Below are 27329 nucleotides of genomic sequence, written 5' to 3' on the forward strand. Positions count from 1 at the left end.
TATTAATAATATAATTATTATAATTATTACCGTCTCTTCATAGGGAACTGTTATTATTTGGAAGAGATGTGGCAACGATTCTTGATATTTTTAATGACTAAATATGGAGTGTGTGTCATTAGCTTTTGGTTTTTTTATGTTTTTGTGTTCGTTTTGAGAAATGTCTTTTTTGCATAATAAAAAATTGAAAACTAATAAAACAGAAAAAGAAGAGAATTAAGTAATAAATTACAACAGCTACACGATAATAATAATAATAATAATAATAATAATAATAATAATAATAATGAATCTAAAGACACAGCATACAACAGTACTAATTAGGAGACAGGAAGAGTTATAAAAAGACGTTCATCTCTTTTATCTCTTTCCATCCTCAAACGGTTTGTCTTGAAGTTAGTACACGGACAATTGAGCCAACGCCTCCCGAAGCAACCGCCTGTAATTAAAATTAATTAATAACTAGCCACACCTACTTACATCTGTCACATTATCAAAAATTTCTACAAAATTTAAAACTTTTACAAGTACATGCATAATTATTACTAAGCTCCGCCCATTTTAAGTGGCCACACCCACTTACAAATTGATGCCAGACTAGTAATATCCCACAAGAGTTCTCGGTTGGTTCGGCAAACCCTCTATATATGTACTTCATGAGGACGTCAACCTGGTCCGAGTTCAACTTATTGACAGCTTCCTCAACGTCCGACTGCTTGAAACGAGTGAGGACATCAAGGACTATGTCAAAGTTACGTTTCTAAAGGTGTGACATTAAATAGAATAATTAATACGTAGAGTACAGCTGGTAATATAGGAGGCTTTGATACAAAGAATTATGCGCATATTAAATGACTTATGGTCATAAAATTAAAACTCACAAGAATTAGAGTTATCAGCTTTACAGTGTATTGTAAATTCATTAGTTACCTTTGCTTTTTCATCTTTAGTCTGAAGTGGTGGGTCGGCCAAAGCTGCCTTCAAAGCTTCAAAATTCTTACCACCAGAAATAAACTTTTTAACTTCGGCCTCCCTAAAATAACAACAACAATAACAATAACAACAACAACAACAACAACAATAACAATAACAACAAGTTAATGAAGTCAATAATCAGTTGAAATGTCCCACTTATTAATGCCATAAAAGGAATTAGGCATTTACTTTTCAAAATGTTAATATTAATAAATAAGAGATGTAAGTAATCATAAATGTTAATAATGTTAATATATCAATTAAGGTTACCTGCTGGCAATGGAGTCTGAATCATCTCCGCCTTCTGGTTCGTCCTGGTACTTCTCCTCGTCTAGTTCATCAACATCAACCTACAGAAGAGATGGACTCACTCCTTCTCTCCCTCCCTTACCTTCCTAAACTCCGTACTAAGAGTCACTTTAGACATTTTAGGCAAAAACTTCAACTCTTAGTCTCTCACACCAAATGTAAACCTAGTAATACTCCGTATAACTGCTTTCCTTTCCGTATAATCTTTTGTGGGCGGAGATTTTGTATACTCTCGTTTGCATCCGGATACTTCAATAGGTGTGGTTTAGGGTGGAGCTTAATAAAAATGGCGGGTCCTGTGAGAACTGTAAACCTGCCTTACTGCCCTGAAGTCGGGAAATATGAGAAACTGACTAAAGTAGGACAAGGGACTTTTGGGTAAGATAATATTAGTACCTTGTAGAATTTATAAAGGTCGTATTTAGGCATTTATTATTATTATTATATATGTATTAAATTTTAATTATTATTGATTGTTATAATATAGTGAGGTTTTTAAGGCCAAAGACAGAAAAACGGGTCGACTTGTTGCGCTAAAGAAAGTTTGTATGGAGAACGAGAAAGAAGGAGTGAGTACAATATCTAACTTTAATTATAATATCGTGTTAAATTGATTGTAATTTTATTATTGCTGTATTTCAGTTCCCCATGACAGCTCTGAGAGAGATACGGATACTTCAGTTGCTGCAGCACAACAATATCGTTAACCTTGTGGAGATATGTAGATCAAAAGGTAAAAACTATAGTGTCAAGTTATATTACATTAATCGGGTCAAAGTCCCTGTACTATAGTACAGGCTGGTCTCTGGCCAAATGTTGTCAAAAATGACAAGTTTCCATTTTTATTACATTTCCTGATACATATACATGTTCTTATGTTGCGTAGAAAGTTTGAGTTGATTCGGATCGAAATTGGATTTTTTACAAATTTTTTAAGTTGCTCCAAAATCGAGCAAAAGCCCTGTACCATAGTACAGGGTCACGAGCCAAATTTTGCCAAAAATTAAAAGTTGAGAATTCTCCATTTTTATTACATTTCCTGATACATATACATGTTCTTATGTTGCGTAGAAAGTTTGAGTTGATTCGGATCGAAATTGGATTTTTTACAAATTTTCTAAGTTGCAAAAGTTGGCAGCCATTTTCTCAGTATTGCCACTATTATTGTCACTCTGTGTAGTAAACAAGATAATGATCTATTATCGTTATTTGGCTGTCGATCATTAATTGTACTGCAACATATATGGACTGGCACTATACTACTAATTGAATCAATGACTTAGCAACGGTTTGTAATTTTAAAAATCCTCCCTCTCTCTCTCTCTCTCTCTCTCTCTCTCTCTCTCTCTCTCTCTCTCTCTCTCTCTCTCTCTCTCTCTCTCTCTCTCTCTCTCTCTCCCTCTCCCCCCCTCTCTCTCCCCCCCCCTCTCTCTCTCTCTCTCTCTCTCTCTCTCTCTCCCTCTCTCTCTCCCTCTCTCTCTCCCTCTTTCTCTCTCTCCCTCTCTCTCTCCCTCTCCCCCCTCTCTCTCTCTCCCTCTCTCTCTCTCTCCCTCTCTCTCTCTCCCTCTCTCTCTCTCCTTCTCTATCATGGTCTATTGCTAAGTGTGTGTGTGTCCACATATTATGTTCTTTGGTGTTAGACGCTACATTGAAAATATGTTTGCTTGCTATTGTACACCTTTTGTGTCATTAATTGAGGACAATGGGCACAAACTAGTAGTACACCATTGGGCCCACACTACCTGTCCTTAATACATGTACAGTGTAGCCTCTTTATTAAGGACACCATTGGGCCCACACTACCTGTCCTTAATACATGTACAGTGTAGCCTCTTTATTAAGGACACCATTGGGCCCACACTACCTGTCCTTAATACATGTACAGTGTAGCCTCTTTATTAAGGACACCATTGGGCCCACACTACCTGTCCTTAATACATGTACAGTGTAGCCTCTTTATTAAGGACACCATTGGGCCCACACTACCTGTCCTTAATACATGTACAGTGTAGCCTCTTTATTAAGGACACCATTGGGCCCACACTACCTGTCCTTAATACATGTACAGTGTAGCCTCTTTATTAAGGACACCATTGGGCCCACACTACCTGTCCTTAATACATGTACAGTGTAGCCTCTTTATTAAGGACACCATTGGGCCCACACTACCTGTCCTTAATACATGTACAGTGTAGCCTCTTTATTAAGGACACCATTGGGCCCACACTACCTGTCCTTAATACATGTACAGTGTAGCCTCTTTATTAAGGACACCATTGGGCCCACACTACCTGTCCTTAATACATTTACAGTGTAGCCTCTTTATTAAGGATACACACTACCTGTCCTTAGTCCTTAATACAGAGGTGTCCTCATTTCAGAGGTACTCTTGTATAGGCTTGTACCAATTGGGACATTACAAAATGTCCTCATTATAAAAGTGTTCTTACTAATGCATTTACAAGTTCTTTTATTTCTTTCAGCTACTCCTTACAACAGAGACAAAGGCAGTATTTATTTAGTGTTGGATTTCTGCGAACACGACTTAGCTGGCCTCTTAGAATGCAAAGAGATCAAGTTCTCCCTCTCTGAGATCAAGAACATCATGCAGCAACTCTTCAACGCTTTAGCTTATATCCACGGGAACAACATACTTCACAGAGACATGAAGTCCTGTAATATTCTCGTCACAAGGAAAGGCGAACTCAAATTAGCTGATTTCGGTCTAGCAAGAGCTTTAAACAAAGGAGCCAACCAGAGATATACAAACCGGGTCGTGACACTATGGTACAGACCCCCTGAACTATTTCTGGGCGAGAGGAACTATGGCCCCCCCATTGACATGTGGGGGGCCGGTTGCATAATGGCCGAGATGTGGACAAGAAGACCGATCATGCAAGGAGATACAGAGCAGAAGCAAATCACTCTCATTTGCCAGTTGTGTGGATCAATTTCGCCCACTGAATGGGCCGGGGTAGAGAAATTGGAATATTATCAGAAGCTGGAGCTACCGCAGAAAGAGAATCGTAAATTGAAGGAGAGGCTCAGACATTTTGTGGAGGATCCTTATGCCCTGGATTTAATTGATAAACTATTGATGCTTGACCCAAGGAAGAGGATTGATGCTGACTCTACGCTTGAACACGACTTCTTTTGGAAGGACCCACTCCCCACTGATTTGAGTAAAACCCTCTCAACGTTGCGGAGTTCTATGTTTGTGATGCACACGGGGAGCCATAAGCCCCTCCCAGGGCCCCGCCCAACACAATCCCAACCTCCAAACGTCGTATCTGGTAATGTCCATGATCGTGTTTTCTGATCATTACTGCCAGCTCCTTTGAAATTTGATATGACATTTTGACATACACATCACACCCTCTCTCTCTCTCTCTCCCTCCCTCTCCCTCTCTCTTGTCATTTGTCCAATACCATTATTTCAAATATCATGTAATTCATTTCTTTTAAAAAGAAAAAGGACCAGCAATGAGAAATAAGAAGGGACATTGTATTGTTATTTATTTATTAGTGCCTAGAATGAGTGAATGGCTATAAAAAGTGATGAGGATAGAGGGAGAGAGAAATATGTCTAATTAAAACACCATTTGAATTGAAAATTTTGTCAGTTCGAAAACTACTACACCAGCCATGGCACCTGCAATCACGTCGAAAATATGATGACGACCAATCACAATCCGCGAGAAAGAAACAGACACTGCCCAGAGAATGGTGAGTCCGGACCACAACCGAATGAAAGGTGACATATAACAGAAGAGAGCAGCAAGAGCAACACAGCGAGATGTGTGTCCTGAAGGGAAAGCGTATTGATCGACTGAAGATATCGAAAGTGGAATGGATCCTTTGTTGAAACTGGGCCTTGGTCTCTGAAAGTATAACTTTATCGGAGCTACAACTATGATATCAGCCACGAGAAGGAACAGTAAGTGTACGAGATAGGAGAATAGAACATGGCTACCAGTTGGTATGTATAGAATTGCTAGGAGCCCACAGAGTGAAAACCATGGTACCCCATGACCAGATAGCTCCAGTGCATAGCAGAGATATCTCAGGATTTTTTGATGGAGTGAGCTGTTGCTAGAGGCGCATAAAGCTAAGCGGCGAGTGAGATAAGCATCTAATGAAAGTAATCCTTCAAGAAGGGAGGAGGGATCTCCTGGATGTGAGGAGGTGACTGCTGCTGATAGTGCAGTGAAAAGACGGCTCGGCCTGTAAGAGGAAACCTCACCAACTGCTGGGCACTCTGGAGAAGGAGGATTCAGTTTATTGGACTCGTAATAGGAGGACATTGCTCTCAGTGAGTCAGCAAAAGAGTTAAAGAGGAGATCTCCAACAGTCGAGTTGAGGTCACAGCAACTTTAGCATGAGCTGATCATGTGTTGACATTAGAAAAGGAAGTTTCCAACTTATGGGTGTGGCTGTAAAAAGGGTGGAGCTAAATTGTTGCACACTGCCCACCTAGCAACCTCATTTAGTAGGTGTGGTTACTGTTGCTATAGCTACCACACAATATACCTAGCTAGGCTACTCTGTGTTTTGTTTGAGGTAAGAATGGCTGCTAGCACAAGCACTGCTCGTCGTATTGACTCCATTAAAGATGAGATAGATGAGTTAAAGAAGAAGCTCACTCTCCTGGGTAAAGAACATAATTATGGTTATACTTCACCACTTTCCTATAATATATTAGATGGTGACAAGAAGGCCCATTATGAGAACACACAGTTTGAAATGGAAAAGAACAGGACACAGATACAACATCTGAGACGAGAGAACAAAGAGCTAAGGATGAAACTGGCAAGGAAAATGGCTGTAAGACAAGCCAGTTCCTTCCTTATATTGCAGTAACACCTCCTCCTCCTTTAGGCTGATGATGATGTGGTGGGTTCAGTTTTTAAAGAAAATAACATGAGGCCACCTCCAGACCTCAGAGGTTTGCCTGCTCATGTAAGAATCAATCAAGAATTAGTCCACACAATAAAAGCTGTTGATATTGTGATTATATTTTATACAGGAGGCTCACAGCAGGTTTGATCAGGCTGTTTGTGAGCTGATAAAGAAGAGAAATGCCCTCCAATACACAGCAAGGAATAAGCAGCGACAGCTTGAGTCTTTACAAAAAGAGCTTGCCCACATGAAGAGTGAGACAGAAGCCATTGCTAGCACTCCAGCAGGAGAGAGTGAGAATGCAAAGAAGCTAAGGGCACTAGAGAACCAGTTGGATAGGGCCATCATCCAGTCTAATGAAGCTAATCAGATACAGAAGATATACAAAGGAATATTAGAGAAAATGCAACTAGTTAGTACTAGTATAAAATGCAAAAAACATGCTGCCATGTGTATCATATCTAGGAGAGGTTGAATTATGATAATGAAATATCTGAACTCAAGAAATCTATCAGCTCAAGAAAGAAGAACCTTCTGGGGCTACAATCAATGAATAATGATGCTGATACTGCAAGAGAAATGACTAAAGTATGATAAACTGACAGACATTGGTTGAGCTAATTCTGTTTCTTATAGGCTGAGTTACAAAATCAAGAGGTAATGGTGGCTGAGAGTAAGAAAATAAGAGAGAAGACACTTGATAGTTATCGGAAGAAAGCACAAGAGAAAAAAGACCTCGCAGAGAAAGTGGAAAAAAGAGTAAGAGAAAGACATGTATTTGTACATCATATTTTGATCTGATTTGATCAGGTGCAGTTGAGAAGAATATCAATAGCTCAAGAATCTGCAGCTCAATGTAAGATAATTACAGAAAATTGCATTAATTAATGTATAATTTTGCATTAATTATTATAATTAATGTATAATTATTCATTATCTTATAATTAATGTATGATTATGCATTATCTTGCAGTATCTGAAGGTGATGATCAAAGTATTCAGGAACAGGAAGAAAAGATCACTTCTTATGAAGAGGCTTTTGCTAAAATCAAAGATGCAACTGGTGTTTCGGATATACAGGTTTGAAAAACTCGTTTTCTATAATCTGTTTGATATCCATATTAGGAGGTTGTTGATAGATTCCTGAACCAGCAGGAGACACGGACTCACTTAAATGAACTGAAGGATGAACACACTAAACAACTGGCCAGACTCAAGGAGGAAAAGGTACTTTTAAAATTTATTTAAAAATCTAAATTTTGATTGGAATCAGCTCAAACTTTCTATGCAACATAAGTACATGTATATGCATCAGAAAATGTAATGAAAGTGGAGAGTTCTCTTCATTTTTGGTGAAATTTGGCTTGTAACCCTGTACTATAACAGTACAGGAATTTTGGCCAGATTTTGAACTTTAAAAATAATCATAAAATGCCATTCTACTACATGTTCATGCAAGAGAAAGTATAATAAATTATTTTTATTTATTTACTGCACAGGATAAGTTGCAAGCTCAGTTTGAAGAGATGAAGTATTCCGGTGAAGAAAGGATGTCCAGTGGTCAGAGGCTACTGGAAGAAGTGCAGTCTCACCTCAGTGAAGCTAAAGCTAGGCAAGGAACACTATTAACATTGATGCTATATTGTCTCCTTCTCTCCTTATGATGAATACATCACTGGCATTATTTATGCTGCTATTAATACAGGTGCACTGATAGTGATTCTAAAGCTGACAGAGCTGGTAGACTATTAGGACAAGTTAAAGCAGGAATAACACACCTTTCAGAGAAACTGCAGCACATTAAAGCAGTGAGAATATAACTGTTGTCTTGATCACTCAATGCTTGTATTATCTACATATATCGAATTGTTAGCCATACTCATTCCCATTATTCCATTCCCATACCTGCAGCCTCATACTCATGTTCTTAAGCCTCATCTTGAGCCCGGGAGCGAAGAGGGTATCATTGAAATGCTAGGAGAATGCGAAGTGAAGCTGGTGTCACTCGTTGAAGAACTAGGATCAAGGGATCTTGATACAATACAAAAAGAAATGGAGGATGAAGAGGTATTGCAATATAATGTCTACTTTCAAACTGTGGCTGATAGTTTAACAAAAGATGTTGAAATAAAGTGACTAACATCATCAACTTAATAGTAGAAACAAACCCCAACACTTGAAAAAAGACTATTAAAATGAAATATTATTTTTATTACGTTTAGTTTCGTCAAACAGTTGAAGGTGGGTCTTACACAGCTGGAGGAACTAATGTCCGTATTGTACTACCTAAGGATAACACTGGGGCCCAACGAGGGGAACTGTATGGTACGTAAGACAACACTGGAATGGAAACCAGTCTCTTGATCATTATCTCTTTGCTCCTCTTCCTAGATGAGAGTGATGATGAAGATGAAGGACTCATGAGAGAGACGATGAAGAGAGAGACTCAACTGCTGGTGGACTCTAAGACTAAGAAGAAACCACAAGATGACGAAGAGGAAGAAGATAACAAAGGGAAACAGAAAAGACGCTAAAGCCTAACCAACTAACTTTGCCTATACAACATACATCATTATTATAATAGATATCATTATACTGTATTGGTTTTATTATAGAATAACTCTTATTGTGGCAGCAGCTGTTGGGTTGAGTGAAAATGCGCCAAAAAATTATGTCCAAAAACTAACTGATGCTCTTTTGTATCTGCAATTCAAATTATTATTATTGAAAAATTAGTTAGAGCCAGCTGGTGATGTACATAATAAACATTAAATTAAATATTATTAATTATTATTAATAAAAGCAAGGGTAATGAGTAGCTACAACCGTAATAATAATGATTACAATCAAGGCTGTGTAGCTTTATTATTAATTAATAATTATTAATTAAAGCATTTAAAATTAGAAAAACTGTCAGACGCTGTACAGACTAGAGTTGAATAAAACTGAAATCATAAAGTACACGTGTACATGTATCAATATTATTATTGTTATTGTTATTGTTGTTGTTGTTGTTGTTGTTATTATTTGTTTGCCTGTTCCACTGTGTTCCTAATAGCTTCAGTTGCTTTACGAGTGTTAGGTAGTCTCACTCTAATCTGGTGGGTCAAGACGATCGCACCGTTGTCATGGTGACCGAACTTAAACGTGACAATGTCTGGGTGATGCTTTTTGGCGGTGATTTTTAAAATTGTTAATAAGTTCTCACGATGTTTGATACGACCCCAACCAGCCCTGTCTGGAGCTTCACGTAGTATTATCAAATCTTTACTAGTTAAGAGGAGATGACTAGGAGAGAAAGAAAGAAAAGAAAAATATTAAAAATATAAAAATTACAAATACATGTACAGACTAGCCTCTTTATAATGGACACTGTGTCTCTGTTATACAGAGGTGCCTTTATGTGGAGGTTATTTTATACAGTAAGGAATGTAATTGGTACACTAGGTGCTGTCCGTTAAATGGAGGTGTACGCTATAAAGAGTGTCCATTAAGAGAGACTATACTGTACGTGTATACAGTTACCTTGTAGCCATGTGTCCAGTATCAGTAACTTCAGTGCAAGGGAATGAGTGAAGTATTTCGGGTGAAGTTGAATATAGACTAATATTAACAAGTTCACTCTCAGCTCCGCCTACTTCCTCTCTCTCTCCCTCCTCTTCTTCGTCGTCCGCAATCACAAAAACATTCTCTGGCAAGTTGTGATACCGTCGACCATTTTTCTTCTTCTCTTCTCCAGCGAGAGGTCTTTGCTTGTAAGCCGCTACTTGTCGTGACTTCCATAACTCGCCCATTCTCACTCGGAGCCTTTGGGACCTGTCTCTCCAGCCAGCTGCTAATGATGTATAGATCTGAGCACTCTAAAGTATAATAATAATAATAATTGGTGGTTTAATATTGCAAGGAGGTTTTGTATTTTTTGCTATAAAATGGTATTTTTTCATTCTCACTTTCTCTTGGAGTCTTTGCTTGTAATAATATCCAAGATGAGCTTCAGTATCACTATCAGACTAATAAATAAATAAAAACAAATAGAATTAAATAAATAAATGAATAAATACTTACGTTGCAGTCACTGCGTGATGGTGATGGGTTGCTTGATGCCCTGGAGTCCTCGTAGAGCTGATGACATAGCTCAGAATCAAAGTCCTCCAACAACTGACCAGCTCTTGCTCCAAGTAGCCTCAACATCTCTTTTAAAAATAAAAATATTATTATTATTATTATTATTATTATTATTATTATTATTTTACCTAGGAAGCCTCCCCTAGCTATGCTGATGTAAGGAACTGATTGCTGAAGGAACTTAGCCAAGACCATATTCATATACTGGTCTTCTTGCTCTCTCCCTGACCCAAGGAAGCAAAGGTGCTCTCCGTTCTCTCCGCCATTTTGTTTGATACGATCACAGAGCCTGTCCATCGCAGTGGAGAAGTCTTTAGGCGAATGTAACAACTTCAAAAAAATTAAAATAAAAATAAAATAAATAAATAAATTCAGCACATATAAGCTATTGAAGAGGTAAGGTACAGTGCATTCATGACATTAAAATGTACTTGTACTGTGTATGTTAAATTAGATGTCAATATTCATTACTGATAGACTCACCAGGTCAGTGTCCATGTGCATAGCCCCCTGGATGTGTCCAGCACTGAAGTGTTGCAATGGACGGCAATCAACAATGAAATACTTAATACCAGCAGCAGTCTATAACCAGGAGATAGAGGATATAATGTACTTCATTGAAATGAGACTCAAAGTATTTTAAAATGGCCGTAACTTGAAAAATTTAAGTCAGAATCAGCTCAAACTTTCTACACAGCATAAGGACATCAATATGTATCAGAAAATGTAATAAAAATTAGGGGTCATTTTTTGGCCATTTTTTGGAAAAAACCATGGACTATAGCCTTGGGTATTTTTCAGATTTTTGATGTTTTCTTAAAATGGCCGTAACTTAAAAAATTGAAGTTGGAATCAGCTCAAACTTTCTACACAGCATAAGGACATCAATATGTATCAGAAAATGTAATAAAAATTTGGAGTCATTTTTTGGCCATTTTTTGAAAAAAACCATGGACTATAGCCTTGGGTATTTTTCAGATTTTTGACGTTTTCTTAAAATGGCCATAACTTGAAAAATTGAAGCCGGAATCACCTCAAACTTTCTACACAGCATAAGGACATCAATATGTATCAGAAAATGTAATAAAAATTGGGGGTCATTTTTTGGCCATTTTTTGAAAAAACCATGGACTATAGCCTTGGGTATTTTTTAGATTTTTGATGTTTTCTTTAAATGGCCGTAACTTAAAAAATTGAAGTCGGAATCACCTCAAACTTTCTACACAGCATAAGGACATCAATATGTATCAGAAAATGTAATAAAAATTGGGGGTCATTTTTTGGCCATTTTTTGAAAAAACCATGGACTATAGCCTTGAGTATTTTTTAGATTTTTGATGTTTTCTTAAAATGGCCGTAACTTAAAAAATTGAATTCGGAATCACCTCAAACTTTCTACACAGCATAAGGACATCAATATGTATCAGAAAATGTAATAAAAATTGGGGGTCATTTTTTGGCCATTTTTTGAAAAAACCATGGACTATAGCCTTGGGTATTTTTTAGATTTTTGATGTTTTCTTTAAATGGCCGTAACTTGAAAAATTTAGGCCAAAATCAGCTCAAACTTTCTACACAACATAAGGACATCAATATGTATCAAAAAATGTAATAAAAATTTGGGGTGATTTCAGAGCCATTTTTCATGAAATACCATATACTATAATACAGGGACTTTGGCCTGATTTTTGAGCAATTTAAAAAAATTCATGAAAAATCCAACTTTGATCGGAATCAGCTCAAACTTGATATGCAACATAAGAACATGTATATGTATCAGGAAATATTATAAAAATGTACATGTACAGGTATAACGCTACCTCGTTAGTTAGTGAGTCAATCACCTCCTGCATTTGTACAGGGAGACAGAGAGCACCTGTACTTACTGATGAGACACTCCTACTGGTACCAAATAACATATTATGATAATCCTACGAGAATAAAACAATTCAATAATCACCAACACTTTATTATCATTATTATCGTTATTATTATTATTATTATTATTATTATTATTATCATTATTATTAATTACTTTTCTAAAGCTCTGTGGAGTCCTAACTGCATAGTACTGAGCTAAAGAGAAGAGGTCAGTGATGTCTTCTGATGTCAGCTGTTGAGGTAAGGTTAGTATCATTGAGTTCAGATCATCCACTGGAGTGTCTACTGGGGTCTCCTGTATCAACTCTCTATGAGATATCAATAAGATATCAGTGAGATATCAATGAGATATTAATGCAAGATTAGTTTCAAAGTACAGCATTCAATTAAATTTTTAGTACAGTTAAACTTACTTTGCATTAATGACCATTACCAGTGCTAGAAAGAAGACAAGGAAAGGATCACGCTCCATTAGATAAAGATCCCACAAGGTATGTACCACACCTACCGAACACTGACTGGAGAATATACTCCTCAGCTACAAAAACAACAAAAATATTCACAACATTTATTTATACATTTATTTATTTATTATTTTGTTTATTTATTTATTCTTACCCATGGCTGCAGATACAGATGTGGATACAGTTTCCTTGTGTCAAGAATGGAGCATAAGTTAGGGTCATGATATAACAATAATAATCTGAACAAGTCAAACGGCCTCCCTCCTCCTCTACAGTCCCTAACAAAGAGGAGAGACAGGATATATAGAAATACAGACCTAGCCTCTATATAATGGACACTTTGAAAGTGTCTCTGTTATACAGAGGTGTCCTTTATGTGGAGGTTATTTTATACAGTAAGGAATGTAATTGGTACACTAGGTGCTGTCCGTTAAATGGAGGTGTACGCTATAGAGAGTGTCCATTAAGAGAGGCTATACTGGTACATGTAACTTTTAAATAACGAGTTTCAGCTGTTCTTACTAGCTGGCCGTTACCTTGGTATAAATTTAGCCAGGAGCACGTAGAGACAATTAAAGAGGTCACTCTTTGAAAGACCGAGAGATGCTAAAGGAGACAGTAGCTCCGCCCATCCTGTCTCAGTAGTATAGGTCACATTACGAGACTTGGAGTAAAAACTGATCACCTCCTCCATTGTAGTGGACAGACCAACCTGGGTCTCTTCTGACTGGGTACAGCGTACTGGGGAGAGAGAGAGAGAGAGATGCTCATTTAATAAATTTAATAATAAAAGAATGTTAATTAACAATATTAATAATAATGAATTGTTTTGACTTTTAAACAATGGATAGTGTAAAGATATCTTTAAAACTATTAATTTTAATAATATTACATTCTATTGACTACAGTACATGTGGATACAGTATAGTACATACTTGCTTGACTGATAGTGTCTTGATGAATCAGTGACTGGTTCTCACAGTCCAGTGGTCCGTTCCATGATCCGATGGCGTCCGGTCGTCGGTTGACCCCAAGGAATGCTCTCCAAAGGTCACCGCGGACCAGTGGAGGGACACCGGCCGAACACAGCTCACGTAACACCTCCAGGTCCTCATTCTTAGCAAGAGCAGACTGTATTGATACTGTCAGATCAGAAATACTAAGAAGAACAATAATAGGATTAAGATAAAATAGGAGTTGATGTTACATATACTTCTTAGCTTCTTGTATTCCATTAGTGTCTGCTCCAGTAGCTTCAGTGGCGGTTTCATTCTCCTTGGGTTCCCCTTCTTCTCCTTCTATGCTCGTTTCTTGAAGCACCTCCTCGATCTCTTTAAGGAAATCATCGCTCAATTCTTCTGTCTTGTCGTCCATTGTGTTTCACAACAAGTGAGGGCATTAATTAGAATGAATCGTTGCCTTGACAACAAGAATTCACAGTGATTTTATTTTAATTAGCTAATTAGCTGCGTGATGAGTGGTCCTTACTCTCATGAATATTAATGAGCTAAGGATGGAGTTTTATTCCTCAATGTCTAGAGAGGAATTGGATCATCATTTCTCTCCTAGCAAGTTTGCAATGTCAGACAGAGCTACTGTAGTAGACAGACACACAGCAGCACTTCAAAAATGTAAAAAGGAATGATATTTCAAAAAGAGCTCCTGCTGCTATTGCCTCCCCCTTTCACAATCTCTCTCTCTTTCTTTTGTCTCTACAGCTACAAAAGGAGCTAGGGAAACTGTGGAATGTGATTTAGGAGTGATATTTAACGGGACTGGTCAATCACTAGATATTTATTATCCACCTCAAGTCAATGGTAAGCCTTTTAGCAGCTACCCTTCACGTTGCAAAATGTTGACTTGTCTTCTTGTTAGCTGAAACTAGAATAATGATATTTTTTCATGGAGGCTATTGGCAGGCTTTGAGGCAAGTTTGAAATAAAGAGAATCACTTTATTTTTATAAATATTTCAATTTTAGTTTGGACGAGTCGGGTGGGCATGCCATTCCGTTGTCGGCCCATAATGTGATCTTAGTTTCCATTGGCTATCAACTTGCTCCATCAGGTGACAATCATGTGACATGCAAAAGCATTTATTATTATTATTATTATTGTTGTTGTTGTTGTTGTTGTTGTTGTTGTTTTTGTTGGTAGCTAACATGACTGAAATTGTTCGTCAGTGTAGAGAAGGATGTGCTTTCATTTACAAGAAATTTCCAAACAAAAAGTATAGCTGAGTACATTATTATTTATACTTTAATATCCCTGGTTAATATTTAGAATAATAATTAGCGGGAATTCAGCAGGTGGTCACCTTTCATCAGTAATGCTAGCAACTAATTGGAGAGAGTACGGACTAGATAAATACCCATTCCATGGTTAGTAGGATTGAAAAATTTATAACTTACACATCAAATTTTAGGTGCCATTTTATTTAGTGGAGTTTATGATTTAGTCCCGATTCAAAAATGTTATGTAAATGATCCGTTGCAGCTGACAGGGTGAGATTAATTAATGACAATAATTATTATCAATTGTTATTAAAGTCAAGAAGTCCGTGATTACAGTCCGCTGGGTTCTAACTGCATTGAGAAACTCCGTGACTTAGTACCCAAAGGTTTTCCCTGTTTATTGGTTGAGGGAAAATCTGATCCGACAAGTTTTCAAAAAATGAGAGAATCTTATCAAAAAGTAGGTCAAAGTCCTCATGAAAAATGTTGAAAACATTTTTGTAGGTTCTTGAAGACGCAGGGATCAATGTTAAATTAGAAATATTGGAAGAAGACGACCATTTTAGTTACGTGGAGAAGATGTACAGTGAAGAGCATGAAGTTACCAAGGTTTAGTAGCACCTGGTGTTATTTTGATAATAATAATTGATTTATTACAGATAATGATACAGTTTATATGTAAAGAAATTTAAGACACAATTCTTGTTATTAATTATTTTTTTAATAAATTATGGTAATGATTGTTATTTTTTCATCATTCCGCCGCCAGCTGCAATGACAGCTTTCTGATACTCTTGTTGCAGTTTCGCTAGTTTCTCAGTCATACCCTCCTGCTTCTTCTCGTACTCTTTATACAGGTCTTCACAACTAGAGCTGAGTCATAATAAATTAACATTAATAACTAGAGAAATGCACGTATAATTATTGACCACACCCACATTAAATTAATAAATATTTTTATTACATTTCTCTAGCAATGAAGTCAAGTCTCTTTACCACTGTGTCTTTTGCTTCGGAAAGCTCCTGCTTGATTAGGGCGGGGCCAATTAATTTATAAACGACAGCATCATCTTCTAGTACATCCATTTCCTATAGGGTATGCTTAATTAGTGGGCGTGGCTTCACAATACCTCCTTCACTGTCTTGTTTTCAGTTAATTGTCCTTCCAGTTGTTTTCTCTTTGATACACATTTCTGTATATCTGGACTAAATAAATTAAATTAATTAATTTAAAATTAATTCACCTTTCTGGATGTCTTTGAACTTCTCTATCTCGTCCTGCAGGACTTTCTCCTTTTCTTTAAGAGATGCCATGTTTAAGAGGGCGGGGCTAAGCTTGAGTCATCACCCACGTGCTAACACGTGGACCAACTAGGCGTGGTCGAGCCCACCCATAGTAAGCATTGGTAATCATGTTTTGGAAAAGATTTAATTCCAATTTTAAAACAGGTATACATTAGTTATATCTATTAGTCTTCATCTTTGTAGGTTACCGTTTATTTCTGTTCCATCAAAAGCGATTTGCTACTAAATTTAAAGGCTCACAGCCTCAAAGCAATCGTCACCTCTGGCTACTGATAATACCTTTTACCACTTTCGGACTCGGAACTTGGCAAATTTTTCGTCTCCAATGGAAGGTTGACCTCATTGACAGACTGGAGAGGAAGATGTTAAAATCTCCTGTCCCAATTCCATTTGAGTGAGTGACCACACCCATTTAATTAGTGGGAGGGGCACTAGAATCAAAATAAATGAAATTAATTATTAGCATAACTTCAGTAACCCTTGGCTGTTCTTTATAGCATAAAGGACCAGCTGGAGGAGTTTGAGTACCGGAGGGTGACGCTAACCGGGAGCTACGACCACAGCCGAGAGATGCTAATGTGGCCAAGGGTCCAAATCAATGAAGAGAAGAAACCGATACCAGGAAATAGAGGAAGTGAACCAGGGGCTTTTGTCATTACACCTTTTCATTGCAATGAAACAAAGTAAGTTTGTTCGTAAGATTTTGGTGATTTTAAAGATAAAATTCTTTAAAAATCCATTTTTACTTGATTTTGGAGCAACTTAAAAAATTTGTAAAAAATCTAAACTTCATTGGAATCAGCTCAAACTTTCTATGCAACATAAGAACATGTATATGTATCAGGAAATGTATTAAAAATGGAGAATTTTCTACTTTTCATTTTTGGCAAAATTTGGCCAAAGTCCCTGTACTGTCCCTGTACTATAGTACAGGGACTTTTGTCCGATTTTGGAGCAACTTAAAAAAATCGTAAAAAATCCAAACTTGATCGGAATCAGCTCAAACTTTCTACGCAACATAAGAACATGTATATGCATCAGGAAATGTAATAAAAATGGAGAATTTTCTACTTTTCATTTTTGGCAAAATTTGGCTCACGACCCTGTACTATAGTACAGGGACTTTTGTCCGATTTTGGAGCAACTTTGAAAAATCGTTAAAAATCCAAACTTGATCGGAATCAGCTCAAACTTTCTACGCAACATAAGAACATGTATATGTATCAGGAAATGTAATAAAAGAGGAGAATTCTCTACTTTCCATTTTTGGCAAAATTTGGCCAATGACAATGTACTATAGTACAGGGACTTTGGCCTGATTTCGGAGTGAATTTAAAAACCAAAACTACAGCCACTGGTTTCAATACTATTATATTCTATGTATTATTTAGAAGTGACGTATTAGTAAACAGAGGGTGGGTACCTAAAGCAAGAATGGATCCAAGTATGAGACCACATGGTCAAGTTAGTAATGCTATGATGTAATGTGATGTAATATGATGTAATGTGATGTAATATGATGTATTAACCAGGTTCAAGGAGAAATAGAAATAACAGCTATAGTGAGGACTGGAGATACAGTAAGCTTTTAAAGATAATTTTTAAGTAAGTTTTCTCTCGTAGCGTGGGCTCTTCGGACCGAAGAACGAACCAGAGAATAACTACTGGGCCTGGAGAGATTTGGAAGCAATGTCAAACCACGCCCACACTGACACTATATGGGTTGACGCTGATGCAAGTAATCAATGAATATTAATTATTTGATTTTAATTAATTAATTAATAGCTACAACAGTAAAGGGTGGCCCGATTGGTGGCCAAACTAAAGTTAAACTGAGAAATGAGCACCTTCAATATGTATTCACATGGTAAGGATGGGCGTGGCTGTTTATTAAAATTAATTAATTAATTAATTAATATTAGGTATGCATTGAGTTTAGCAACTGGTTACATGTTCTGGCAGCTTTGGAAAAAAGTGAAGAAAAGATGAAACTTGAACTGCTTTAGTTTTGTTGTATTAAAGTCAGTATTGTTAATAACTAGCCACACCCATTAATTAATTACTGTCACTTCAATTGCCATCTCTGACAGCAAAGTAACAGAGCTGATGTCCTTAAGTTCTCCAAAAATTCTAATTCTTTTAAGTCTCGTTGAGCCACTTTTTCTCCATTCATTAAGAGCTATTTCAGCAACCTTGCTATTTAAAGAAGAAGACGGTAGTCCTAATTCGAAATAAGGATCAACTCTTGAAAGTGACATGGAGCAAAATATGGTCTCAAATGCAAGTCTGATCACCTCCTCTTCAAGCCAATGCACTCCATGATCTCTCAGTAGCAGCATCTCTCCACCAGCTAATACATCTCCTAGTAATTCTATAAATATCTTTGCAAGCCGTCCTTCATTTTTCATGATAATGGATAGATCCCATTCCTTTGCTTGGACTGTATTGAGTATTGACTTTAAATAATGGATATTAATAGATGTGGTTGTTTCCCTAATGGACAGACTGAATCTGTGGGCCACTATTGATTGTAGACATGTGAAGTTTTGCACATGAGCCCATTCATTCTCTTTGATTTGTAATGATTTCAGTTTGAGGATTTTAGGGAGAATGGAAGAGGAGTATGGAAAGTACCCACAGTTTGAAAATGAGAGAGTTTTCTCTTTTTGGTCTTTGTGTACTGGCAGTTCCTCTGGTTGTGGCTGATAGATGTTGTAATGCGAAAACTTCAGTGATAGATGGAGTGTCACTGGATAGGGAGATAAAAAGAAATGACCTAGCAAGTCCAAGATGCTCTCAAATAAAGTGTCTCCATAAAAACCATCGTTATCAAAGCTGAGTACCTTGAATCCTGGCCGATAGAATAAATCTGTCACTGAGTCTAAAGACCCTAAGTGATGTATGTTTCCAAAATGAAAGTTTCGATCAGTAAAATGACAATTAAATTCCTCCAGTCCTCTCTGACATCGGAGGATCTTATTGATATACTCTGAAGCCTTAGTAGTGCAAGGTCTGTTGGTACCAAGTGTTGGTGTATTTGAAAACTCTTTAACGTCTAAGGAAACTTCCAACTTTTTCAAGTGATGTGATTCTTTGTGCTTGGAAAAGAATGGACTGACAATGTTGATGTGATCTCGTATCACTGCTGATTTGATTTGACACTCGTTTGCATCAAAAATCAAATCAAGGAACTCGCTCAGTTTGACGGCACTGTCAACATGACACGAGCATATTTCAATTGACTCCAAAAATGAGAATAATTTGACTAGCCTACCACTGACCTGTGGGCCCATATTATCTGTAATAATCTTGATATGATCTGGTGATATAGTGACATGCTTGAGTGGTACTTGATGATCAATCATTGCACTAATGACGTCCCAGTATGGAATCACAGAAAGTTTGTAGTCAACTTTTGCAGAAATTGAAGGAGCCACAAACCTCTTAAAGTGAAAGCCTGGCACAAATCTAGGTGTGCATTGACAAGCATGATAATACTGATACAAGTTATGAGTGACTTTTAATCCACTTTCATTAGGAAAGCACTGATGTATCACTGATCCATCATTGTCTAATGTATAAATACTGTACAGTAGATCAAGGGATAAGAAATATTGACACTTGCATGATACATTCTCATGTGATGAACAATAGTGATACTGCTCACATGCAAAAACTGTAATGAAATATATGTCTTTCCAACTTAAATCCAACCTGTTTCTTTCCATCCATATGCTTGGTGAATCAGCCATATTAAAAGTATTTTTATAATAATAGAATTTCTGTAGTGGGATCCTCTCCTTGTACAGTCTCTCCCATATCTCATCCATTAATATATCACAAGTTACTGGTGTAGTTTCTAGTTGACATACATCTATTGCAGGGAGGAGGAGGAGGAGTTTAAAACGAATAGAGGAAGGTAGTAATGCTAGGCCAGGAATAGGTTTGCCATATTTATCAAACAAGTTACCTATTACAAATAGGAGGCACTGGATTTGAAGTGGAACTGGATAAGATAGGAACCCACGTCTTGTAATGCTCCATCTATCATTATTGACATCACAATTATTTCTTGTTCCCAGGGCTGACATTCTATAATATTTGCTACTGAATCAGCATAAAGAGATTATAATAGCTGACACTGATATATCTATCATTATGATAACAACACAATAGTAATGTTCACACTCTATAAAGGATAAAATTTTACCAAGATGAGCCAGTAAAATTTTGACCAATTCTATACTGAATCTTCTATTAAGCATAAACATTATTATAGAACTATTGTTAGTGTTAAAAAATAATTCAAACGTTATGTCCTCCTTCGATAGCCTTTAGCTCTCTCTCCTTTGCAGATAAGAAAAGTCGCTCGGAGTCTTGTAAAAGAGTTTTCTGATGCTGTTCAAGTTCAGTAGCTCTTTTGGTGAGTGAGTCATTGATGGCAGAGAAATCATGAAGGATTAGGTACTCTTTGAGCTCCGAGACCAACCGAGATAAAGATTCAGCTGCTCTTACCTTAAAAGGAAAAGAAAAAAATTACACTGCTAAACACTAATTAAGACTTAATTGGAGGGTGTGGCTAGTTAAATAAAATGAAATAATTTTGATTCCCGTCTTACAATGTTAGCTGCTCTTATTTCAATCTCGTTCTCAACTCGATAAACGTTGGCCTCATACTCGCTGCTCTGTCCTTCACTTGACGACACCTACAATAGGAGAGACATGGTCACGTGACCGCATGTGAGATCACGCGAGCACAACTCACTTTTGCGGCTTTCAGTATTTCTCCATAGTTGTCCAGCATTGATTTGACATTGTCTTTAAGTCTCCTTGAATAAGAAGAAATCTGAACCACATCTCTTTTTGTGGCCATGCCTTCGCACGTGACTAGAGTGGGTGTGGTGTAGAATTTTGACCACACCTCTCTTCAATACTCCCACCTTCTCCACGTGCTTCTTTCTTTTAGGAACATCAAAATGGTGAGTTTATTATCTTGTGTTGTAAGGATCTCTTCCAATCTCCTTCATATTTATCATTATTCATTCTTGCTGGCCTCCAATACCTCGTATTTATATTCTTGTATCCATTACTCCTCCAGCCACCGAAAGCAAAGACTGTCAAGAAGGTGGTTAGGACGACCAAATCGAAAAAGGTAGCACCTGCTCCTTACATTGCAAAGGAAGAGAAGGTCAAGAAGAAGAAGTCAAAGAATCCTCTTATTGAGAAAAGGACACGCAACTATGGCATTGGTACGTTTAAAATTAGTATAATTATTAATTTATTTATAATATCTTGTTGCAGGTGGTCATATTCAGCCAAAGCGTGACCTCACTCGGTTTGTCAAGTGGCCACGTTATGTTCGTATCCAGAGACAAAGACGTATTTTGTATCAGCGATTGAAAGTCCCTCCGACCATCAACCAATTCACGTACACACTGGAGAAACCAACTGGTCAGTGGAACGAGAGATTGTCTCTCAGTTTTATTTAATTTTTTAAAAATTTAGTTACTCAGCTGTTTAAATTTTTTCACAAGTATCGTCCAGAGTCAAAGGCTCAAAAACGCGAGAGATTGCGCAATCTTGCAAAGACAAAGGCTAAAGGCGGTCAGCTACCGGCTGTCAAGAAGATCATTGCTGTGAAATATGGGATCCATAACATCACCCGACTGATAGAACAGAAGAAAGCAATCCTGGTAGCCATTGCTCATGATGTGGACCCAATTGAAGTAAGCAGCACCAAACTATTTTTAATGATGGCCACCATTTTTCTTTATTGTAAGCATGTTTAATGACACATGGCTGCTAAATTGTCCACTCATAGCCATTTTTTCTTGCTGTAAAGCATTACAATCTTCTTAGTCATAATCTCTCCCTCTCCATAGCTTGTAGTTTGGTTGCCTGCTTTGTGTAGAAGAATGAACGTTCCTTACTGTATAGTCAAGAGCAAATCAAGGTACTGGATCACTGGTGTGCATCCATTGTAATATACTGACCTCCTTAGGTTGGGCAGAATTGTTCACAAGAAGACAGCAACTGCTGTAGCACTAGCTCAAATTAAACCGTAAGAATAATAACAAGTCTTAAACACTTCTTACTTCTCTTTCTCTCTCTTTCTCTCTCTCAGTGAAGACAAGAGCTCTTTTAACAATCTTGTTGAATCCATCAGGAATAATTACAATGATCGTTTTGATGAGATAAGGAGGAGATGGGGCGGGGGCATTGTTGGTTCCAAAGCTCAGGCAGTGCGGGCTAAGATTGAGAAGGCAAAGGCTAAAGAACTGGCGTCTAAAATGGGAATGTAGAGAGACTGTCCTTGTTCTGAAAATAATTTCTAAAATTATGATAATGAATATTATTGATCTGTTAATAAATGTTGAAAAACACTGCACACGTGATGTGAATAGACATTGTTAGATCTGGAAGACCAGTCTAACTTAAAATGGCCACGCCTAGGCTAAATATCAGAGACCAAAAGCTGATTTAGGAGACCTAAGAGTAGGTCTCCTAAACTCCCTCTAGATCTAACATTGTTAATGATGAGTGTGTCATGATCATGGTTTTCAAAAATGATATATTTTTTAAAAGGAAAGTGCATACGAGACAAAAGACAATAATAAGCAAAAACAACTATTAATAATAGTTCACTACATTAACTTAAGTCAGTGCGGATGGACGTGTACGGCTCAACTCTAATTAATGCCCATCACTTTTGATCCCCGCCCCCTCCTTGTTGATTATTAGCGGTTACCCCCGAGACTAGCTTCATCATAAGATCAACAGGCAGAGGGAACACGTAGGTGTGGTTATTGTAGGCAGCAATGGTGTTGAGAGTCTGGAGGTATCGTAGCTGCAAGGAGGCGGGGCTCTCGTCCATAATGTTAGCAGCATCACGTAACACACGAGAAGCGTTCTGTTCACCTTCGGCAGATATCACCTATATGGGCGGGGCTTGTAGTCATGGTAACACATGTAAGGTGGGTCTTACTTTAGCACGGGCTTCACGAGAGGCTTCTGCTTCAGCAGCCATTGCTCGCTGCAGCTGCTGGGGAAGACTGACATCCTTACTATAAGATTATAGAGGACATGAAATATTATTATTATTTATTATTAATATTTTATTATTACATTTCAACGCGCTCTACTTTAACACCCCATGGATCTGTTGCCTCGTCTAAAATTTGCTATAAAAAAATGAAAAGACACAAATCACTCATTTTGCTATCAGTAATGGACACACATTAGTACCTGCATCTCATCACCAATAGCGTCACGGTCTGTCAGTAACTCAGAGAGTTTCTTAGTTCCCAGTACGTTCCTTAGGGTCGTCTGAGCTACAAAGTAAGTAGCAGAATTGACGTTTTCAACATTTAGGATAGACATTGTTGGGTTGTACACTCGGTAGAACACAACAGCATCAACACGGACTGTCACACTGTCTTTGGTAAGAATCTGGAGAGAGAGAGAGAGAGAGAGGAGTGGTGTACATCATGACACATGTTATTAACCTCTTGTGGTGGTATGTCCAGCGAGATTGTTCTCAGATCAACTTTATTGACAGTATCAGTGCAAGGAATGACAAAAAATAAACCTGAATTAATAATAAATAAAATAATAATAATAATAATAATAATATTAACAATTGTATCAGATCAAATCAGCTTGTATCAGGTGGAATGAATCATTAAAGTACCAAACGGTTTATTTTTAAAAGAGAGAGCTACTTACCAGGTCCTTTAGCTTTCCTTGAGGACAATCGTCCCAATCTCAGTATAACAGCTCTTTCATACTCAGTAACAATCTGAGAGGAGCACAGAGAGAGAGAGGAGTTATGGTGACATTGTGAACATCATTCCTTACTTTGATTGTGTAGAGTAGGGAGAAAGGAAAGAACAGTATTATGAAGATGAAGGAGATCCCAGCCATTATGTAATAGACTACTCCAACATCAGACTCGTCTACATTGAGCTCTACATAGTACAAAGAGAGGGATAATAATGCATAGACCTTGCAACTTGGCTTGTACGAGATCTCTCCCGCCCATACAAGACAATTGTAATGGGAGCTATCGCAAGCTCCAAAGCAGTCCCGTAAAGAATGAATGCAACCTTTTCCTTACCAGCACGCTGCTGTGGTTGGCTCTCCATTACAATCTGCTGGTCTTCAGTTGCCATTTCTAACGAAAAAGACAAAAAACAAGATCCCTTGACCTTTCCCTGCCCCTTGTAGAGAAAGAATGCGGAGATATACTGAGGAAATGAAATTACAAACTCAGTATACGGAAATAACTCATGAATATCATTACTGGCAGACAAACCATGACACAGCAGCTGCATACATTATCACTGTATCACACTTCTTTTCAATATATTGAAACTAAAGTTTGTAAAAGAGGTAACAAAGGCTCACAAGACGACAAAGTGTATGTGTGTAATGTGTCAATAGACGGTTTCTGTAGCTTAAAGTTATAATTAATGTTCACAGCAGATCCGATACTTGCTGTATGTTCTAAAGGTTGTAATTATATGACTGATGGCTGTTCCAGTCCCTGTAAAGAGAAAGAAAAACAAAGAAATCTCAAGACAAAGCAAAACCAGTGTTGCTAGTAACAAATCACAAACTACATAGTTGGACACAAATTAACATAGCACTACTCTCGTTACTAAAAATAGGTTCTTCCTTATATGGCTATGCTGTTACTATAAATAAACGCAGGGTCTAACCTGTCCTCCTCCTCCTCCTCCCAGCCCTGCTCCCCAGGCAGACATTCCTCCAAGCATGTCCATAGGTATCGGGAACAAAATGGTGGAGCCTTTCTCTGCAGCAATGACATTGAGGGTCTGTAGGTAGCGAAGCTGCAAGGCAGTGGGAGAATTAGCAATCACTTCAGCTGCTTCTTTTAGGGCACGAGCAGCACTCATTTCACCAGTAGCAGCAATCACCTAGTAAAGAGAGAATGAGAGAGAGAGGATATTAATTTTTAAAGTGCAGAAGGTGGGGTAGCATACTTTAGCTTTGGCTTCTCTTGTTGCTTCAGCTTCGGCAGCCATTGCTCGTTGGAGGTTCTGTGGCAGTCTCACGTCCTTACTAAAAGAAAGAGTGACAGGTTTTTAATAATAACTGAAAGACTTACATCTCAACACGCTCCACTTTAACGCCCCATGGATCAGTGGCTTCATCCAAACTTTGCTAAAATAGAGAATGAAAGAAAATAATTATTATTGTCACATCTTCTTAGCACAATGTCTTAAATAATTCAAATTTTACCTGCAGCTGGTTTGCAAGCAGATCCCTATTGGTCATTGCGTCTCCAAGAGAGTGAGAACCGAGCACATTACGAAGGAGAGTCTGAGCCAATAGCCTTGTACCCCACCCGGCATCACGGATGTTGGTTATCGAGATGACAGGATCAAATATTTTATAATAAACAACGGCATCAACCAAAATAGTGACGCTATCTTTGGTGAGGATCTACGAGAGAGAGAGAGAAAGAACTTTTAAAATATGTTAAAGGTATTATAAATCCTTTAATTCAAAAGGAACAAAACTCCAGCTGCTATTACATGCATAGTTGCATGCTTACATTTTGTGGAGGAACATCAAACGACTTTGTTCTCAAGTCCACAGTTTGATAGCGATCAATGCAAGGCAAGATGAAGAAAGTACCTATAAATAATTATAAAAATGGCAATCTTTTCTGATTAGTGATGTTCTTTACCAGGCCCTTTTGCTTCTCTGTCCATAAGACGTCCCAGTCTGAAAATAACAGCTCTCTCATACTCTGGCACAACCTTAAAATAAAAGGGGAGCACATTATCACACTTACATAATCATTTATGGCGCCCTACCTTAATAAGCATGATCAAGGAGAAAGGAAAGAATATCAGAACCAGGAAAACGGAGACTACTATGAGGACAACGGTACATAAAGACGAGCCACAGCCGGCGGATTCTTCCTGGTCATCCCAGCCGTGGATGGGGTGGCTAGTCTGGGGTTTCTCTATAATTATAAAATAGAACTCGTTCTACAAGCCGATTTACAGCAAAGCTTGTTCCTTGTAGCTGCTTGAGGCTGCCATAACTCACCTTTTACTTGTTGATACTCTTCTCTGGCCGCCATGTCCTCCAGTTCAGCTGACATATAACTAGAGGCAGAGCAGAATCAAGAGGAAAGATCAGGGGAGGACAATTACAAGAAACAAGCAGGGGTCACTGGAGGAAGAGGGCGAGGTTCACCTCTGCAAAATTTGTGTGGGCGTGGCTAAACTCTAGAATGGGTGTGGCTTTCTTGTTATTCTTTCTTGCATCACTTCAATGTGGAGTGACTGAAATTATGATAAAAAATTGGTAGCATGTCCTATTTCTTTGGTCACAGGCTCAATTTAAAGAGAAGAGGACTGCCTCTGCTTTCCTGTCGGTTCAAGACATTCTATGAGGTGCTTTCTGTACCAAAGAATGCGAGCAAAGAAGAGATTAAAGACTCTTTCTTCACATTATCAAAGAAATATCATCCAGACTCAAACCCTTCTCATCCACCTCCAAAAGAATTGTTTATAGAATTAAATGAAGCATATTCAACACTATCTGATTCATCATTACGCAGACAATATGACCGAGAACTAGCCATGGCTGAATACTACAGGAGAAATGGTGGACCGAGTTACGAGAAGAACCCTACATCCAGTTCAAGTTATGGACCCAGTTCAAACTATGGATTCAGGACTACTACTTATTATTATTATGAACCAACTGATAGAGCACGTTCACCAAAAGAAGTTCAAAAGAGTCACTTTCGTGTAGTAAAGTATCTTTTACTCCTCATGTCAGTAGTCACCATAGTGCATTCGATCAGGATAAACTGGGCCCATAAGAAGTTTAAGAAATGGCAGGAGGAAGAGAGTAGGATGAACTCACTCATTTATGAGAGAGTGAGAGAGAAAGCAAAGAACAGCTCAGTAGAAGAACAGCTGCTGGCACTGGCAGAGAAAGTGAAAGAGTCAAATAGAATCAGATAGTCTAATAATCCAGAAATAATAAATGTAGGAACAGTAGGATAGTTTCATCTATGGTTTCATAGTCATAATAATTGTAATGTTTTATTTATTTTTATCTTTGCACATTAAAATTAATTTTATTCAATTT

General features: G+C 37.7%; 13 protein-coding genes across 14 annotated transcripts; 6 read left to right on the forward strand and 7 right to left on the reverse strand.

The window, feature by feature from the left end:
- Positions 1-195: 195 nt before the first annotated feature.
- On the reverse strand, positions 196-1477 carry LOC100639864 (actin-related protein 2/3 complex subunit 5-like). The gene is made up of 5 exons (XM_003387006.3): positions 1367-1477; positions 1246-1325; positions 931-1033; positions 584-760; positions 196-439 (listed from the first exon to the last, which is right to left on the reverse strand). The coding sequence occupies exons 1-5, from the start codon at positions 1400-1402 to the stop codon at positions 377-379; spliced, it is 459 nt and encodes a 152-aa protein (XP_003387054.1). The 5' UTR covers positions 1403-1477; the 3' UTR covers positions 196-376.
- Positions 1478-1527: 50 nt separating this feature from the next.
- On the forward strand, positions 1528-4758 carry LOC100632624 (cyclin-dependent kinase 9-like). Its single transcript, XM_003387033.3, has 4 exons — positions 1528-1662; positions 1772-1853; positions 1927-2017; positions 3768-4758. Exons 1-4 carry the CDS (start codon positions 1571-1573, stop codon positions 4601-4603), a joined length of 1101 nt encoding a protein of 366 aa, XP_003387081.1. The 5' UTR covers positions 1528-1570; the 3' UTR covers positions 4604-4758.
- On the reverse strand, positions 4719-5685 carry LOC105312954 (phospholipid phosphatase 6-like). Its single transcript, XM_011405994.2, has one exon. It carries the CDS (start codon positions 5586-5588, stop codon positions 4875-4877), a length of 714 nt encoding a protein of 237 aa, XP_011404296.1. The 5' UTR covers positions 5589-5685; the 3' UTR covers positions 4719-4874.
- Positions 5686-5785: 100 nt separating this feature from the next.
- LOC100637714 (coiled-coil domain-containing protein 151-like) lies at positions 5786-8820 on the forward strand. Its single transcript, XM_003386989.3, has 14 exons — positions 5786-5935; positions 5987-6108; positions 6163-6243; positions 6311-6595; positions 6649-6771; positions 6820-6942; positions 6994-7039; positions 7157-7263; positions 7309-7410; positions 7683-7795; positions 7889-7991; positions 8095-8250; positions 8406-8508; positions 8575-8820. The coding sequence occupies exons 1-14, from the start codon at positions 5851-5853 to the stop codon at positions 8715-8717; spliced, it is 1692 nt and encodes a 563-aa protein (XP_003387037.3). The 5' UTR covers positions 5786-5850; the 3' UTR covers positions 8718-8820.
- Positions 8821-9077: 257 nt separating this feature from the next.
- LOC100637837 (TBC1 domain family member 23-like) lies at positions 9078-14049 on the reverse strand. Its single transcript, XM_019997369.1, has 13 exons — positions 13867-14049; positions 13589-13812; positions 13190-13394; positions 12808-12931; positions 12603-12727; positions 12344-12497; positions 12129-12239; positions 10792-10890; positions 10437-10638; positions 10249-10376; positions 10134-10193; positions 9709-10043; positions 9078-9471 (listed from the first exon to the last, which is right to left on the reverse strand). The coding sequence occupies exons 1-13, from the start codon at positions 14025-14027 to the stop codon at positions 9207-9209; spliced, it is 2193 nt and encodes a 730-aa protein (XP_019852928.1). The 5' UTR covers positions 14028-14049; the 3' UTR covers positions 9078-9206.
- Positions 14050-14099: 50 nt separating this feature from the next.
- On the forward strand, positions 14100-15676 carry LOC105312956 (kynurenine formamidase-like). The gene is made up of 10 exons (XM_011405995.2): positions 14100-14284; positions 14372-14470; positions 14529-14580; positions 14634-14719; positions 14809-14881; positions 14935-15032; positions 15077-15155; positions 15201-15345; positions 15390-15494; positions 15545-15676. Exons 1-10 carry the CDS (start codon positions 14146-14148, stop codon positions 15575-15577), a joined length of 909 nt encoding a protein of 302 aa, XP_011404297.2. The 5' UTR covers positions 14100-14145; the 3' UTR covers positions 15578-15676.
- LOC100637962 (prefoldin subunit 6-like) lies at positions 15531-16241 on the reverse strand. The gene is made up of 4 exons (XM_003386991.3): positions 16130-16241; positions 16016-16086; positions 15850-15974; positions 15531-15758 (listed from the first exon to the last, which is right to left on the reverse strand). The coding sequence occupies exons 1-4, from the start codon at positions 16197-16199 to the stop codon at positions 15629-15631; spliced, it is 396 nt and encodes a 131-aa protein (XP_003387039.1). The 5' UTR covers positions 16200-16241; the 3' UTR covers positions 15531-15628.
- Positions 16239-18245, forward strand: LOC100638090 (surfeit locus protein 1-like). The gene is made up of 8 exons (XM_003386992.3): positions 16239-16334; positions 16374-16584; positions 16688-16873; positions 17582-17654; positions 17723-17770; positions 17814-17928; positions 17976-18057; positions 18113-18245. Exons 1-8 carry the CDS (start codon positions 16298-16300, stop codon positions 18177-18179), a joined length of 819 nt encoding a protein of 272 aa, XP_003387040.1. The 5' UTR covers positions 16239-16297; the 3' UTR covers positions 18180-18245.
- A 2137-nt stretch (positions 18246-20382) lies between these two features.
- Positions 20383-21102, reverse strand: LOC100640879 (mediator of RNA polymerase II transcription subunit 22-like). Its single transcript, XM_003387013.3, has 3 exons — positions 20956-21102; positions 20810-20896; positions 20383-20705 (listed from the first exon to the last, which is right to left on the reverse strand). The coding sequence occupies exons 1-3, from the start codon at positions 21061-21063 to the stop codon at positions 20496-20498; spliced, it is 405 nt and encodes a 134-aa protein (XP_003387061.1). The 5' UTR covers positions 21064-21102; the 3' UTR covers positions 20383-20495.
- Positions 21103-21113: 11 nt separating this feature from the next.
- Positions 21114-22578, forward strand: LOC100639612 (60S ribosomal protein L7a-like). The gene is made up of 7 exons (XM_003387004.3): positions 21114-21169; positions 21289-21439; positions 21492-21641; positions 21696-21916; positions 22073-22143; positions 22192-22251; positions 22315-22578. The coding sequence occupies exons 1-7, from the start codon at positions 21167-21169 to the stop codon at positions 22490-22492; spliced, it is 834 nt and encodes a 277-aa protein (XP_003387052.1). The 5' UTR covers positions 21114-21166; the 3' UTR covers positions 22493-22578.
- A 155-nt stretch (positions 22579-22733) lies between these two features.
- LOC100638855 (erythrocyte band 7 integral membrane protein-like) lies at positions 22734-24442 on the reverse strand. Its single transcript, XM_003386998.3, has 8 exons — positions 24307-24442; positions 24048-24157; positions 23916-23988; positions 23696-23778; positions 23436-23639; positions 23316-23371; positions 23176-23254; positions 22734-23124 (listed from the first exon to the last, which is right to left on the reverse strand). The coding sequence occupies exons 1-8, from the start codon at positions 24359-24361 to the stop codon at positions 22894-22896; spliced, it is 891 nt and encodes a 296-aa protein (XP_003387046.1). The 5' UTR covers positions 24362-24442; the 3' UTR covers positions 22734-22893.
- A 95-nt stretch (positions 24443-24537) lies between these two features.
- LOC100638470 (band 7 protein AGAP004871-like) lies at positions 24538-26422 on the reverse strand. Of its 2 annotated transcripts, none has more exons than XM_019997370.1 (9): positions 26274-26422; positions 26036-26187; positions 25906-25978; positions 25771-25853; positions 25455-25658; positions 25321-25376; positions 25196-25274; positions 24921-25129; positions 24538-24739 (listed from the first exon to the last, which is right to left on the reverse strand). In XM_019997370.1, exons 1-9 carry the CDS (start codon positions 26326-26328, stop codon positions 24709-24711), a joined length of 942 nt encoding a protein of 313 aa, XP_019852929.1. In that variant the 5' UTR covers positions 26329-26422; the 3' UTR covers positions 24538-24708. The 2 variants fall into 2 exon arrangements, with proteins under 2 accessions (XP_019852929.1, XP_003387043.1); XM_003386995.3 differs by having other exon boundaries at positions 24538-24735; positions 24911-25129.
- Positions 26423-26457: 35 nt separating this feature from the next.
- Positions 26458-27324, forward strand: LOC105312950 (dnaJ homolog subfamily C member 4-like). The gene has a single exon (XM_011405986.2). It carries the CDS (start codon positions 26540-26542, stop codon positions 27200-27202), a length of 663 nt encoding a protein of 220 aa, XP_011404288.1. The 5' UTR covers positions 26458-26539; the 3' UTR covers positions 27203-27324.
- Positions 27325-27329: the final 5 nt, after the last annotated feature.

This window comes from Amphimedon queenslandica, unplaced genomic scaffold (genome assembly GCF_000090795.2).
Source record: "Amphimedon queenslandica unplaced genomic scaffold, v1.1 AMPQUscaffold_13374, whole genome shotgun sequence".
NCBI lineage: Eukaryota > Metazoa > Porifera > Demospongiae > Haplosclerida > Niphatidae > Amphimedon > Amphimedon queenslandica.